At 39.0% G+C, this 17,054-nt stretch overlaps 2 protein-coding genes and 1 long non-coding RNA gene across 3 annotated transcripts; 2 read left to right on the top strand and 1 right to left on the bottom strand.

The window, feature by feature from the left end:
- Positions 1-6: 6 nt before the first annotated feature.
- On the bottom strand, positions 7-933 carry LOC139808313 (uncharacterized). The gene is made up of 3 exons (XR_011730826.1): positions 464-933; positions 209-392; positions 7-143 (listed from the first exon to the last, which is right to left on the bottom strand). It is a non-coding gene; the product is annotated as an uncharacterized lncRNA (long non-coding RNA).
- A 1,269-nt stretch (positions 934-2,202) lies between these two features.
- Positions 2,203-4,846, top strand: LOC139808323 (uncharacterized; the record flags this gene model as incomplete). The annotated part of the gene is made up of 6 exons (XM_071770168.1): positions 2,203-2,314; positions 2,441-2,595; positions 3,037-3,192; positions 3,280-3,456; positions 3,565-3,772; positions 3,856-4,846. Coding segments are annotated over 5 exons (762 nt in total), but the record flags the coding sequence as incomplete, so codon positions are not given.
- Positions 4,847-5,948: 1,102 nt separating this feature from the next.
- LOC139825201 (uncharacterized) lies at positions 5,949-6,909 on the top strand. Its single transcript, XM_071797737.1, has 2 exons — positions 5,949-6,235; positions 6,351-6,909. Exons 1-2 carry the CDS (start codon positions 6,111-6,113, stop codon positions 6,907-6,909), a joined length of 684 nt encoding a protein of 227 aa, XP_071653838.1. The 5' UTR covers positions 5,949-6,110.
- Positions 6,910-17,054: the final 10,145 nt, after the last annotated feature.

A 17,054-nucleotide genomic window follows, 5' to 3' on the forward strand; every position in this document is an offset into this window, starting at 1 on the left:
ATGGTAATCCATTTTCTGTTCCGGCAATAAATTCGGCGCTTTCATGAGTTGCTTGATCTGCTGTCTGCTTTTGACTAATTTGTGAATCTCCGTCGGGATCATACCTGACTCCAGATTTAACTCGAGAATATTTAATTGCTGCACTGTGTAAATTACGTTTTAGTCCAGATATTTACTTCATGATATTGTTTGCATATAAGAAAATTACCTCGACGTCAGCATACGCCGCACTGGGCACGATGGTAAAACACAAATTGTACTCTTGTATAATACTCGGATTAATACATCTTGTACAATACCAAAAATTGAAGTCCATCAGCAGTCCCAGCTTGTCATAGAAACCTTTCTTCGGATCAAGTACGAGGCCTCCAGCATACGCCGCAGCTTTTTTCCTACGCGAGCCATCTAACATATATCTAGTTTCGTAATAACGACAATATATAAAAATATATTGAGATCTCACCATCGCCTCGCCCTTTCTTTTCAATTTTATTATCCAGCCGTCTCTATTCTCCTCCACCCATTACTTTAGGTTTTCCAAATTCCTGTCCATATTATTATTTATATACTCTCCTACTATGTTCCACCACTTCTTCCCTAACCTCACCTTTATCGATAGCATCCCTTCTTTATCTTTTTTCGTCCTTCCTTTTTCCATTTTGACCTCTACCCTCACCCCTACTATCATTCCTCCTACCGCCCTTCCCTTCCGATTTTTCCTCCCTGCTTTCTGCACTTCCCACACGTAACCTCTCGGCAGCCCTTTATCTTGTCTCATCCCTTACCTTCCACCCACTTCTCACATAACACCATTACATCCCATTCCTCCAGCCCCTTCCAAAACTCTTTATCTTTATTTGTTAATCCCGCCACATTCCAAAAAGCCACCTTATATATTCTCTTTCTCTCCTCTCTCTCTCTCTCTCTCTCTCTCTCTCTCTCTCTCTCTCCTCCCACCTCTTTCTCTCCAAATCTTCTCTCTAATTCCTCCCTCTTATCCTTCTCATTTTCTACTCTTCTTTCATTCACCCGTTCCCTCTTTCTTTTCTACTCAACCTACTTTTGCACTTCCTCTCTTTTGCTTTCCTTCCCTTTCCCTTGCCCTGCTTCCCAACACCTCCCTCTACTATCCCTAAGCACATCTCTTACCTTATCCCACACCCACCACTCCCCCTTTATCCATACCTCTCCCTGCCCTATCCGTACCTTCTCCTTTTGCCTTCCATGCAACTTGAATTACCCTTCATTTTCTTCCCATGTCAAATCTTCTTCTAATTACTTTTGTCTCCCAATTTCCACTTATTTCTCATTATTCTTGATTTCTCTTCCTCACTTCCTACTCTTACTACTGCCATACCTCCCTTCTCTCTCCTTCCCGCATCCATTTTTCTAATCTCCTCTATCTTAACCTCTAAGCCTATCTTTTTCATTACTTCCTCTACTTCCTCCTTTATTTCTCCCGTATCCTCTTTCACTCCTTTTATCAAAATATTTCTCTTCCTTTCTCCTCTCTCCTTCACTTTACACCTCCTTTCCAGCCTTTCCACCCTCTCCTTCCAATCAGACTTTTCCCTACCCCCTCCCTTTTCCCTCCTCCGCTTTTTTCTGCACTTTTTCCTCTATCACGAACTCCTCCCTTTAACTCCATTTGCATCCCCTCCAATTTTCCTTCCAAATCTTCTATTTTATTCTTAACTCTTCTCTCTCCCTTCTTCATCTCCTTTCTTCTCTCTCTCCTTTAGTTGGTTCCTTATTTTCTCAACTTCTTCCACCATTGCCTCCCTTTGCCCCTTCGCCACCTCTCTTAATTCCTCTCTCACTCCCCTTAACCCCTCCCTCAGCTCTTATCCTAATTCTCTCAACAACCCTTTTATATCTATATCTTCCCCCCCTGGTGGCGTTCTCACTATCTTCCTGCTTTTCTTGAAAAGATCCTCGCTCCCTTTCCCAACCGCTCCTTCTTCCTTCTCCATTGTATCTTTCTTCCTCTTGAAAAGCTCGTCTATGTTCCCCGTACTACCGCGTCTCTCTTTCCTCACGGTCGTATACACAGAATCTGGAAACCAAGTCAACTTTCCCTTCGAACGGCGTGGTGGGGGTAGTCCGCTTAGCGTTGTAAATTTTATGTCTCTGGCCGCCACTACGCGTCGCTTTTGGTTATGGTACCTGGTTAAAATAAAGCGCGTGAATAACCTAACCTAACCTGCTCGCTCCTCGCTCCTGCTAGTAAAGCCTGGTAAAGCCAGGGCCATCGTTGATCGTCGAAGAAGCGCGGAAAGCTCCACTCCTCGTCGGTTCTGTTGTTCGGCGGATCGTGCGTGTTAATATCATTAATACCACGTGCGATTGTGTGATACTGTGCGATATAATGACTAAATCGTGCGCGGTGCCAATGTGCAAATCGCGAAATTATTCAGCAAAGAAATGTTCGTTGTTTAAGTGCCGTCAAATATCGAACAATGTAAAAAATGGATTGCTGCGATTCCGGGCATTGTTGATCTGAAGCCGTCGCAATTCGTTTGCGAGAAGCATTTCGAAGAACATCACATCCTCAAGAAATGGGTGAAATACGATAATGATCGGATTATCGCCGAAGTAAGTTTAATGATGATTACATTTTTTCTATGTTTTAATTATATTATAATTATATATACAAATTTGACTTGCGTGACTATTTACTAAGTAAATATTTTGATTCTGCTGTGTTAACTTTCAAATGATCTTGTTACTTCATTGCATGTTTATTGAAGGCTCCTTACATGCGCACACTCGACTCCATCCGTTGGCTGTAACTAACGTATCTCTGGGAAATCGCGAAAAAAGATAAGAAATATTTAAAAAGAGAATCACGCGAGAGTATGACGCATTTTCCTCATTGTACGTACCCTCATAATGCCTTCGTTACTTGAAAGAAAACTTGCTTGACTAACGTATCCCTGGAACCCGAACTAAAAAAAAAAAATTTTGAGAAAGTAACGCGAGAGTGTAACTTACCTGATCGCAATGAAATTAATGTTTATGTGTTCAATTCCACAGGTTAAATCGTCCAACATTATATGTTGGGATTACATCGCAGCTCTATTCAACCTTGACATCCAACATGCTGGGAATGCGAGGGCCTGTCCAAAGTTAACACAACGGCACGTTGTGTTAGACAGCACTTCGAAAATGCGCGTTCGACTTGCGACACAGGTAATTTATGTTCCACTTACGTTTTCACTTTTTTTAAATAGTTTGCCCATTTCATGAGTAATGTGTTTTGTATTTGCACTGTTACAGGTTTTTAGCAACTCTGTGGTACAAGGGTTACATTTTTATTTACGCTATAATCCGGAAGGACCTCTGAAAGGATGTGAGGAAACGATCGGATTCTGTAAGCGAATGAATGATATGTTCGATGCGTTGAACCGCAAAACTCCGAATGAAGGGCTTACCCCAGAGAGTAAAGACTTCAAGGTATGCATATGATGCTTCTCGAAAAGTTTACCATAAATTATTGAAAATTTATTTATCTTCGTCGACAATTGCTTTCGTACAAGCGTTATCTTCATCTTATAACTTCAGGTATTGCAAGAATCTCTTGAATGGTTAAACGAGTGGGAGACGGCATTGCAAAAAGGGGAGATAACGGCTGATGAATATTTAACAAGAGAGACTTCGAAAGCGTTGCGAATATCTCTTGCGATCTACTATGGATATGTGCTGTTATCTCATCGGAAAATTTGATTTCCAATATCTATTAACAGGAAAAGTTAATCAAGATAACTTGGAGGTACTTTCCAATTTATAATGACTTTTTTTAATACAATAATTACTTGCAATAAATAAATGTACATGTACGTACGATTTTTCTAGAAATTCTTTGGCACCATTCGTCAAGCCGCAGGGTGTAACGATCACCCACACAGCCCCACGTTCTTGCAGCTATATAAAATATTGTCGGTGTATAGCATAATAAAGCCTCCAAAATTTGGAAATTGCACTGTGTCCGAACAATCGTCGCCACAGCTTCTGCTGTCATTGCATGATTTAAAAACAGCCTATGGGCAAAAGTCTGAGGCAAAAAGTGTTAAGTATCAACGTGAAATTCGAGCGAAGCTAGACGAGATTCTGCAGCATGACGATTGGGAGGCAGATGACGTCATTGAAAATAATCCTGACCACGATTATGCCCTGTCCGATTCCCCTATCCTTGACTGTATTATTTACTACGTTACAGGTTTTTTATTTTAAGATCTATTTTTATATCGTAGGTATTTTTGTATTGTAGACTGATATTGCTTCTCGTTTTTGCTATGAATTGCTATTGCATGCTTTAGTTTTGTTCATAGATATCATCGTAGACTAGAATATTTCCTCTCGTTGCATGTCATTCGGACATGCGACATACTCCTTTACATATTTATATGGGATTCACAGGTTACCTATGTAAGCAAGTATTGAAAATTCACAAAAAATGCGTTACTTGTCAAGAAGCGATAAAATCAGACTCTTCTAGTTCATCTTCAGTGTCGCATTTGGTCGATCTAAAATCAAGAGGAGGACTGATTCACGCAAATTTGAGTTTTTTCAACTTAATTCGTCACGTAGAGGCATGTTTTGCTAAATATGCATCCCGGCGCGATGTTTTTGATTGCACGCTAGATGAAGTTATGTCTTCTTTTAAATTCACTTTTCCTTGCAAAGAGCACGCCTCAGACATTTTGTCATATTCGATAATATATTACATACGACTAAGAATGAGACAAAATGCCCACCAAGAAAATCTCAAAGTTGCAAAGAAATTTGTTGTAAAAAAAAAATTGTCTAAATTGACGAATCAATAAAATTTTTTTATGATTTTCAATGTTATGTTTCACCCTCTTCCCCTTTCTGATTAAAAATCGTACATGCTTATCAGCGTCGTTTCAATTAACGAAATTTTAGATGTCTTTCAATATTTATAATGATGAAATTATTCATATATGCAATGTATAATAGGCATATTAATTTTCATTTTATTTCTTATTCTCTATTTTTCCGGAAATATCCATACATATACATATATATCATACACACGGTCTTATAATATATCATACATACACACATGCATTTGTACATATATATATATATATTTTTTTTTTTGTTTCTGCTCCTTTGGGAAGGAGCAAAGCGCCTTCAACCCTGCCTTTGGGTTATATAGCGTTATATATATATATATATATATATATATATATATATAGGTTAAGATTTCATGCGCAGGGCGCTTGCGCTATGCGAACCAGGACCATAACACGCAGCGCAGCCCTTGTGGCCACAAGCCAAATAAATTTTCACACGCTAAGCGAACCATCCCCACCACCTTCGTTTCCAGACCTGTGTATACGACCGTGGTTCTGACGCATCATATCTTTACGTACCCCATGCCGTGGAATCTCCTCACAAATCCGATAAATCGTGCGCTACCTGGTTGATTCACAATCACCATGGATTACGATGGGAAGATGGAAACGTACCGTACAGCATGGTGAAACGCCTGATTACGTCGGCCGTGCTTGGTATGGAAGAAGAAGAAGAAGAAGAAGACGATGACGACGAGATGCCGACTCTCGTGTACGTCAAGGGATGCCAGAAACGAGAATGGCTGGTGGATCTGCTGGAGAATTATGCGCGAAAAAACCTAATCGTCGAGACTCTGGACGCGCATTACGAAGATATCGAATCTTTGAATAAACTAGATGACACCAATACTATGCGATGCGGAAAACATGAAAAGAATTGCGCGTTACAAAATGTAATAAAACTGTTTAATTGGTGGTCGCGCGCGACGCCATAAAGATTTGCGATCTTTTTTTAATAAATATATTATATATAACTTTTTTATGTTTTCTTTCTTACTCCCCCTCCCCTCCTCCATCATCACCGTTAGAGTAGGCTTTACTTCCCTCTCTCCTAAAAAAATCCACTGCGCAGTTCTATAAACATTAATTCCCCCTCCCGCTCCCCCTTCCCCCACCACCACATCATTACTTTTTGGAGTTGTCGCGTATACTCGAGTAATTTCAAATGAGCAGTCTCGTCGCGATCGCTTGTACTGACGGACAACTTCTCAGAGCCTAGAGAGCGAAAAAATGTTCTCCTTTGAAGGATGCAACAGCAGCAGCAGCAACAACGGTGCAAAACGTGTGAATGCCGTGAATTATTACGTGCCGATTCACAACGTTGAAACTCAAACGTATGAAGCCAGATGCAATAGGTAAGTTTCGTTTGAGAGAAAATTAACATATAGAGTCTCCCCCCAGTTTTTATATCTTTGCATATTGTAATACTTATGAAAAATACAAAAAACTAATTTCATTTCTTTTATCCAGCATTTCGGGGGACCGTCGCGCAGTACGTATACTCAGCAGACGATACGCGCTGACAGCTACGGGATACAAATTCCTCGAAATTGGCATCAATGTGGGCCCACCGAGCTATGTGGAGATCGCCGTTGGAGTTCATCGAGGAAAGGAACTGCTGTTGTCTCTCGAATCGTGGAAAGCACTCTACGAGCAACGACGAAATATTCAGAATTTCTTTCGCAACGACTTCAAAGATATCCATAGTTTTATAAATGTTGGACCGCTAACGGTGAGAGTTTGTATGACGGTTAATAACATCAAACTCATACGTCTCGAATCTGTAAACGTACGCTTGATGATGACCGAATCGACGCTGCATCGTATGTTCGATCTCGATCGGTGCATCGAAGCGAGATTCGATCGTTTGGTCAGAATCCTTGCGGCGGTCGATGCAAAATTTGCGCAGTTCTCCGATATCGCGTCCACCGTGACGGATCCCAGGGAAGCGTCGAATGCAATATACGCTAGCGATGCGTTCAATACGAATCAGCTCATCGATTGTGAGCTCGCAGTTTTAGTTTTTTAGCACGTAAGATATATTGTGTAAAAGAAGAGTTAAATAAACAGGCTTTTTTTACACCCTAAAACGAACGATGTATTTTTCTTTTGCGTGCATGTCCTTCCCTATACCTAACTTTTATCATACGTTGTTTACGACGAACATGTTCCGACAGGTTGATCTTCGTCCCGATGACGTCATTTTTTTCCTTTGTCTTTCACGTACTGCGTAGATAGATTGTTTAGTCTACGCGCGATAACCGCCCCCTTTTTCCTAGAAAAATGTTGTTTACGTCGAACGTGTCCCGACAGGTTCGATTGTTTAGTCTACGAGATAATCGATTGTTTAGTCTACGCGCGATAACCGCCCTCCTTTTCCTAGAAAAATGTTGTTTACGACGAACGTGTCCCGACAGGTTCGATGCGTCATCGACAAAAAAACACAAAAAACACGCTACTACGCAGTGCCCTATCGAGTTAGTCTTACCATTGTGCGCCGCCTAGCGGCGTCGTTGCGAACGAGGCCCCCGCGGCGCGACGGACTCCGCGGCCCCCGCGGCCCCCGCGGACCCCCCACGCGGCTCCCGCGGACCCTCGCGCGGCCCTCGCGCGGCCCCCGCGCGGCCCCCGCGGCGCGACCGCGACCGCGAACCCGCGGCGCGGGTGAGTCATCCCGGTGATTCATCCCGGTGGTATGTCAAGGTCAACCCCTCTCCCCCCCCTCTTCCCCGCGAAATCCGATACCCTTGTGTAACCCGATACCCTTGTGTAACCCGATACCCTTGTGTAACCCGATACCCCGCTCCTCCCCCCTCCCCCTCACCCCCCCGCGAAATCCGATACCCCCCCCTCCCTCACCCCCCCTCGGAGCTCCCGAGTCTGAACCGGCCTATACACACTACTTGTGACATTCGCTCGAATTCCCGAAATAATTTTCAAGGATGTGAGTACGAATATATGTATATATATATCGTACTATTTAATATTTATAATTAATAGAAAATTATAAACGATGCGTTATGTATGAGAAATTTAACAGAATTGCTTTTATCAAATAGAATTAATTTGCGATTAGTTGAAGGGAATAAAAGAATAAACAAATCAGGTAAATTTCAGACACGTGTTACAGGTGTCTATCTGTAATTATCAAAAATATCGATACCTGAACATATACAGTTGCGAACAACATTCAGTAAGACACGCGAATAAAAATAAATAAAAAATTTTACAGTTAACAACTTATTAACATTAATCATGCTATATTGCGATTATGTTTTATGTTAAAATTGAAAAATATATACAAGGTGTACAACTAAAAGGGTTACAGATTATTATTTTTAAAAAATTAAGCAAAATATTAAATTGTTGTTTTCTTTAGAAATAATAGTCCGTAACACTTTTAGCTTCATACCTTGTATATACTGTTTATAAGATTATAAGATATATTGTTTATAAGATTAAGATGCGTAACACTACAAAAAGGCGTGATATCCGTACAAAATTACCTTTTTAAGGTGATTGGGCCATCAGAGCATGTTAAAGAAAAAAAATCCGAATTAAATATATGTTATAAAAAAAACCTAAATACGTTTAAATTTGCAATTTTGAGAAGATCTGCCGTCTAGTTTTTGAGATATTAAATCTCAAAGTTGGCATTTTTAACATAGGTTTTATGGGAAATTGTACCGAAAACATACATTTTTCGAGAATTTTACTCACTGTCTGTAAAGAAACAAGTTCAAAAAACTGAAAATAACATTATTTGATTCTTCTAGCACTTGTTAAGTATAAGACAAAACGACTTTGACGTGTAATAAGGCCAAAAATTCAATCAAAAGTTGATGAATCGTCGCGTTTCTTGTCGGCCTTTCGATCAGCTGTACGCGACGTGAACATGTGGCAACGCCGCGCCGTGTAGTGTTTTCTTTCCAAAGCACTATTCTTTTGCAAGCAAATCTCCCGTTATCGAAATTGTTTGTTACCTTCCATTATTTTTTAACATAAACACAATACATAACCTCACTCAAACACATGGCACTGGCATGATAGCTGCCTACAGCGAAGAGATGCAATGTCGCGACATTTCTCTTGTACGAATGTCAACTGAAGTCAAATCTTGAACTGTTTACATTTATCAGTAGATAAATTGATACGTAATCGAATGAAAAGTTACATTATAAAACCAGTAATTATACAAGTGTCTAGAATATATCCATAAAAATGGTTTTTCTTAAAATAAAATTTAGCCCTTATATTGATTCATATAATGGTACATGGCCCAATCACCTTAAAAAAAAGGTAAAAGAAGGCGCCAAGTACACGTATAGTAGTGTATATGTATTATGTTGTTACCCTGTTATGTTGTTACCTCGAAAAAAACAAAGTGGTAGTATTATACCTCCAAATAGCTTTACCCTGTACGTACTGTTTATAAAATGCGTAATACTACAAAAAGGCGTGATATCCGTACAAAATTACCTTTTTTAAAAAAAAGGTAAAAAAAGGCGCCAAAAGTACACGCATAGTAGTGTATATGTTGTTACCTCGAAAAAAAAAGAAAGTGGTAGTATTATACATCGAAAAAACCGAAGTAACAAGTGATAGACGTAATCTTTATATCTCGAAAAATCTCGAAAAAATCTAACCAGTAGTATCTTTATTTTCGAAAAATTATAACCCAAGTGATACACATCACAAAATTATGTTACTTTATCAAAAAGAAGAGTTACGCTTCAAGTGATCTATTACAATTACAAAAAAAAATGATATCTCTTTATAAATTACAGCGCCAATTACAGAGAGAACATATATATTGCCTCAAAAAATAATTGTTGCACTACTTTGAAAAATCTTTACATTGTGTCAATTAGAAAAGAATGTATGATAACAATTTTATAAGATTAAAAAATTTTATTTAAATTTAACAAGGGAATACAAGATATTTAAATACAAAGTTTACATGTGTATTTTTTAGTGGTCACAAAGAATTACAGAGGTAACAGTACAAAATAAAAATATTTTATTAAAATACATAAATTTTTCTTGTAAAAAAACTTGGCGCTGCTAGACCTCAAAATTTTAAATAAATAAGGACAACAATAAATAAAAATAATTCAGAAAAGAATGCGATGGGAGTAATATTAAATGATTATCAGCGTGGATGTGCGAGTGAGTGATATGGGTGTGCGTGACGACGCGAACGGCGGATAATGCGGCTTATAATTAAGTAGAGGATAAATTTATTTATTTATTTAAAATTTTGAGGTTTAGCAGCGCCAAGTTTTTTTACAAGAAATGTATTTTAATAAAATATTTTTATTTTGTACTGTTACCTCTGTAATTCTTTGTGACCACTAAAAAATACACATGTAAACTTTGTATTTAAATATCTTGTATTACCTTGTTAAATTTAAATAAAATTTTTTAATCTTATAAAATTGTTATCATACATTCTTTTCTAATTGACACAATGTAAAGATTTTTCAAAGTAATGCAACAATTATTTTTTGAGGCAATTGTATATGTTCTCTCTGTAATTGGCGCTGTAATTTAAAGAGATATCATTTCTTTTTTGTAATTGTAATAGATCACTTGAAGCGCGACTTTTTTTTTGATAAGGTAACATAATTTTGTGATGTGTATCACTTGGGTTATAATTTTTCGGAAATAAAGATACTACTGGTTAGATACTAACAAATACCGATTTGTTTGTAAAGCTCAAAAATTTATTACAATTATGGCTAATTAAAATTTGTAATTTTTAGTTAAATGTTACAAATTTTTACACAAATCTTCCAAAATTCATTTATTATTAATAACTTCTTAATTCGCAGAAGTCAAAATACTTATGTTTTTATTTTCGTATAGTTTGTTGTAAAGTCCAATAGAAAAATACATAAATGTACAATTCTTTACCTATATAAATTTCTGATTCGTGAATGGTTGTAATTTTGCATACAATATACTACAAGGTTCTACAGAAAACGACAAAATCCTTAAGCCTTTTACAACTCGTGAATTCATGAAAATCTACATAAATTTGCTTTTTTTAGATGTTTATAGGATACTACAATTTTATTTGAAAATTAACAGACCTTTAACCAAACCTTCAACCTTTCCATGGAAAATAAAAATTAATATGTCAATTAAAAAAATTAAGTATCTTATGCAAAATTAAAAAAAAGAAAACTTAAAATAACATATAAGCAATGAGAAGTGCCGTTTTCGGTCGAAGCGGATATTGATGCTTAATAATATTTCACAATATCAATTATTATTAAATACATGTTTCAGTTTTTTAAATTGGACTTTGTCGGACTTAAAACGCAATTGTGTAAACTGAAACTAAAAATAATATATTTTATATTAATTTGATATTGTCAAGTAAAATAATATACTATTAGAAGAATATTTTTATAACAGTTATACAAATTTATATGAATAGATCCATTATAGAGTATATATTCATGTATGTTATCTTTGTAATGGCCTATCTTTCGTATTGAACGCGGACTAGCTCGCCGGATCAGGGTTCGATATAGATGGCCCAGAGACAATAATCAGTGTGGTAATGCGTATATAATAGGCATAGAGTTTATTCAATTTGATAGTTTACAGAAAATAATGCGACGCGGTCTTTGGTATAATACCGACGGACATGGGCAGCCGCGAGATGCGGTGCAACGCAAGCAAAAGGCGGGACGCGATATGTACAGCGAGGGGCAGTGCGGGTGCACTCGGCGCGGTATGCGGGACGCGGGATTACATTGGCCTGTTCGTTTTCGCTGCACTTCTGAACTAGTGCAATAAGTTAGAATGAAAGAAAGTATATTTGTTTTATTCTAACTTATTGCACTAGTTCAGAAGTGCAGCGAAAACGAACAGACCAAATGTTAGACGGGCGCGGTATACGGAACGCGGTCTTTTACAATATTAGGCGGACGCGGTCATTTACATTATTGCCTGTGCACTCGGCGCGATAGGAACGCGGGGTTACAATGTTAGGTGGGCGCGGTATACGGACCGCGGTTCTTTACAAATATTAGGCGGACGCGGTAATTTACATTAGGGCATGTGCACTCGGCGCGGTATACGGGACGCGGGATTTGACGGTAGTGCATGTGCACTCAGCGTGGAATACGGGACGCGGTATTACAATATTAGAACGCGGGCGGGAACGCGATATGTACAGCGAAGGATTGCGTAGTCCCGGGGCTACGGTAGCGAGAACCCTCGATACGGGGCCTAGCACGCTCGACCCCGCTTGGCCGTGGCCGTCGGGAGTGAATTTGTCGGAGTGCGGGAACACCTGAGAACTCTCGGTCGGGGCTCAGACTCTGGACCCCGTTTTGTGTGTTACCTTAGGAGTTGGATAGTGGGCTTCGTCAGGAGTAGCCAGGAGTAGCGGAACGCCGTGGTGAAGACGAAGTGCCCGCTCTCGCTGGCGCGCCGGGTTATATACCGCTCGGCGCGGTGCGTTCGGCGGGAGGAAGGCCGATCGTCAGGCGAATCGCGCGGTGGTGGGAGCGGCGCGATCCCGTACGCTCGTCTTCGGCGGGGATCGGCTCTCGTCGGCGCGCGTCGGCATCGTGCGGAAAGGCACCGGTGCGGCGGGTTATCCGCGCACACGGTGCGTTTCGAATGTTTAAAAAAAGGTGGGCGCACCGCGCCCTGTCCTCGCCCGACGGAGGATCGATCGGGCGGCATCCGGCGGGTGGTGGCCGGGAACGATGCTTTGTCGTAGGGGTGCATCGTTACATCTTTAACCTTATAAATATATTATACTTTTACATAATCACACATGATAATATACTAGTATATAAAACCATATATGACTATATAAAGTTATACTTAAAGAGATTTAGCCATATAATATTATTGTTCAAGATTATATTTCCATTTCTTATATGACCATATATAATTATAATATATTTACTAATATGAACAAATAAGAGGTATTTTTTCCCGAGTATATAATCATATATGCTTATATATGGCCATGTATAATTATATACTCTCATATACAATATGGCCGCATATAATATTGTTTAAGATTATATTTTCCATTTCTTATATGATCACATATAATCATGTATCTACTAATATAAACTATAATATGAATAAATAAGAGATTTTTTTCCCGGGTTATGCGGTTTTCGACATGTGTGTATGTGGTGCTGGGTAAGGTTTTTTTTTATAATGACTCGCTTTTTATTTTACAGATAAGTTAGAATAAAGAAGTTTTTTTTCTTTTTGTAATCGCGCGGCGTTGGCCCAATAGGCCTATTTTGTAATGAGCCGGCACTGGTTTCTGACATTTACCAGACATTAAGAAAAAATTATATTCGTATATCAGATTCGAAATTTTATTACTTTTTTTAAACTGAATTTGTTTCTTAAGAATTTTTGAAAAATTATATATTTGCGCTGGTTATGACACATGTTGTACACGTTCCGAATGAATCGTGATCTACGTAATGGTGTTAAGGATTAGGAAACTTGATGTCGTTTAGTCAATATATTTGAAGAGTGTTTCGAGAAGACTTTTAACATTTCTTAAGTCTGATAATGGAAGAAAACATCTTATCAATAACAAATCACATGAATATAAAATAAGCAATTCAGCATGAAATTTGTATCATTGGTCAATCAACTCAAAGCAATCTTTCAGTTTATCAGAGAAATCCTAAACTAGAATCTATTAGTTGAAGGTTTATAAAATAATATAATTTCTGTAGAACAGAAGATCTATCAACATGAAGAGTTGAGTGTATTTTACATAAATTCCACTCCTGAATAGTTAAACAGTTGAACAGACCATTAATACGAACAAAGTTATTAATATCGATGACCTTATAAATTCACAAAATATCATATAAAGTAGTAAATAAGTAATGGAAGAATGCATACATCTTTTACTTTTAAGCTTCTTATTATTCGAAAGAACAGTCAGAATTAGATTGTGAAACTAAATTTATGGTAATAATAATGTGCATATCAAGATGATCTGCTTCTGAAAATATATGACAATCGTCATCTGAGTTGTTTGTTAATTCAAAACAATTGAAATATGTACGCATTTATCCATGTTTGTCGAATAAAAAAGTATCTGACGGAGCGAGAGAATATTTCCTAAAGTAAAACGCAATCGTATTTTCGGGACAAGAATTGATAATATAGAGAAAAGTATATACAACGCAAAGTATCGGAAGAATTCAAATAATTCAATATAATTCTACTCACTCGTATTGAGTCCGCGAGATATTTACAAAGACGAAATATAGCTTTTACTGACAACGGCCGTGTCTTTCAAACAATTATTAATATTCAGCTTACAATTGAAGAATCATTTACTACAGGTAAATAGCTTGATTTTACAATAATACACGAATGATTTACGAATGTGAAATCTATTGATTCTCCACATACAAAATATTCTTACACGTGCGCAATCGGATAATTCTGCTACATGCAACGTGGGTGACATTCATCGAAAAACGTGCAGATATACAGCGACTCGTGCAGTCATCGGTACCATCATCGCTAACGTTTCGAGATCTGGAGCTTGTTAAAATACGTGACGCAGATATTGTAAAATTGACGTCGTGCGGCACCAGCTTGTACATGAAACCGTCAACTGCACTCTTCCTGTTCGAACTAGAACATTGCGTCGAGAATGTGTATTTTCAACTATGTCAAAATGTTCACGGCGTAAGTGAAAAATTCAAACAGTTTGTAACAATTTTACGTCAAAATTGTATCACCGATAAATGTAACGCAGTTACAATCTTGCGTGACGTCTATGATAAAAATTCGATTATTGATTGCGAATTATTAGCCTACGCTTTGGATACTATTGTGTATAATGCGCTACATGATAAATAAATGTATATATGATTTAAAAAAGTTTTAATTATTTTTCCTCGTCATTTACCGTTCATCCCATTTCCTGTCATAAAACTGTCTTCGTTTATCGTTTACTTAAATGTAATATTAAAAATTAAATATCGCAAAAATCTGAACGATTAAATATCGCTGGCGAAGAAAAGATACGCGATCGCGAGCGAGAACGCGCGAGGGAAAGAGACCGCGCGAACGAGAAGACGAACGTGGGACGGGGGAAACATCTACGAGGGGGAGACAACGCGAGCGTGCAGTGTGACGTCACGCGGACTCCGCGGCGCGGCGAAACACGAACGTGATCGTCCCTCACCCAGCGCATTACAAAATGTATTAAAAATATTTAACTGGTGGTCGCGACACCAGAAAAAATTATGATTTTTTGAAATAAACTATATATGTATATATAAACGTTTTATTTCCTTTTCCCACATACTTTGTAGTATAATATAGATGTTTTAGCTGTTCAAGAGCTGTTTTTAGTTGTTTAAAAGAAGTTTGATAGCGGTTCAATAGCAGTTATACAGATCGCAGTTATACAGATCGCTGTTATACAGATAACTGTTTTAGTTGTTTGATAGCTGTTTAAAAGCTGTTTTTAGTTGTTTGAAAGAAGTTTGATAGCGGTTCAATAGTAGTTATACAGATCGCTGTTATACAGATCGCTGTTTTAGTTGTTTGATAGCTGTTCAAGAGCTGTTTGATAGCTGTTTTTAGCTGTTCAAGAGCTGTGTTTAGTTGTTTGATAGCTGTTCAAGAGCTGTTTTTAGCTGTTTTTAGTTGTTTGATAGCTGTTCAAGAGCTGTTTGATAGCTGTTTCATAGCGGTTCAATACCTGTTTGATAGCTGTTTGATCGCGGTTCAATAGCAGTTTTACAGATTAAATCACCGAAAGTCAATGGCGCGATATCGTTTTCGAGAACATACGTGTCTCGCGGTGACTTCATTGCACACGTGCAAAACTGTACATCGCAGATTTTTTGGAAGGCGCAATTGTATGGATGCTGAGATGAAATTAGATATGATAAACAAACGATGTGACAATAGTGAGATGTAGAAGGATGAATTTGAAGGTACGCTCAGTAGTCGAGGACTGGAAGTAAGAGTCGGTTGGCATGCTTGATAGTGTTCGGACGTGTTTGTCTTGTCGAAAAATTTCAAGTGTCGCGACTGTTTGTACTGTCTGCACTGTGTGATTTTAACAGTAGCACCGTGTATTGCGCCTTTTGAGGCATACAACGTTCTGTAAAAATGGATTTCGAAGAATTACAGTTTGAAGGACATGAAATGGAAGTTGAAGCAAACGTTGAAGAAATGGAAGTGAATGACGAGGAAGAAATGGAAGTTGATGATGAAGCATTATTGTCGGACGATTCGTGTTATGATAGTGAAATGTCTGATGAGGATATTCCGGACGAAATTTTCAGAGTGTTGAATCAAGCAGAAGTGAATATGTTACACCCTCTGACAAAGATGTGTTGCATATACTTTTATTTTACTCTAGGACATATGAAGTTTTGTGCGTCATGCATTGTCAGAATACACGGATTGTTCTCGATGTTATACGCTGTTCGCAGACATGCCACATGTCCGTATATCCTCATAGATGGTCTCTTTTGTTCATCTTGTGGAGACTCATTATATCAGATTTCACCGTGTAATCTGTGTCCTATGTGTGTTTTTGTGTAAATTTTAACTGTGTAAATAGCCTGTGTAAATAGCCTGCAGTATTTTAGTGTATACATATTATTGTGTAAATTAAGAGACAATGGCCTGAATTCTGAAGGTGACTGACTCAAGAGTTAGGGATTTCTGGTTCAAATCCTGCGGTGGTAAGCAAATTTTCTATGTATAATATAAATTTATTTAAACGCGATCGTGAGCGTGAACGCGAACGGGAGCGAGAGAGACCGCGCGAACGAGAAGACGCGCGCAACCGGGGGACGGGGGAGAGATAACGCGAGCGGGAGCGTGCCGTCACGCGGAGTCCGCGGCGCGGCGAAACGCGAACGCGGGTCCCCTCGCCCCGTGGCGCCCGAAAACGCGAACGCTCCGCGGCGCGGCGAAAACGCGGATCCCCCCTCGCCCCGCGGCGCGGCGGAAACGCGGTCGCCCCGCGGCGCCGGAAAACGCGGACCCCCTCACCCCGCGGCGCCGGAAAACGCGGTTCCCCCCCCCCCTCCCCCGCGACGCCTGAAAAACGCGGTTCCCCCCTTCCCCCTCCCCCGCGGCGCCGAAACACGCGGTTTCCCCCTCTCCCTCCCCCGCGGCGCC

The sequence above is a fragment of the Temnothorax longispinosus genome, chromosome 2 (genome assembly GCF_030848805.1).
Source record: "Temnothorax longispinosus isolate EJ_2023e chromosome 2, Tlon_JGU_v1, whole genome shotgun sequence".
Taxonomy (NCBI): Eukaryota; Metazoa; Arthropoda; class Insecta; order Hymenoptera; family Formicidae; genus Temnothorax; species Temnothorax longispinosus.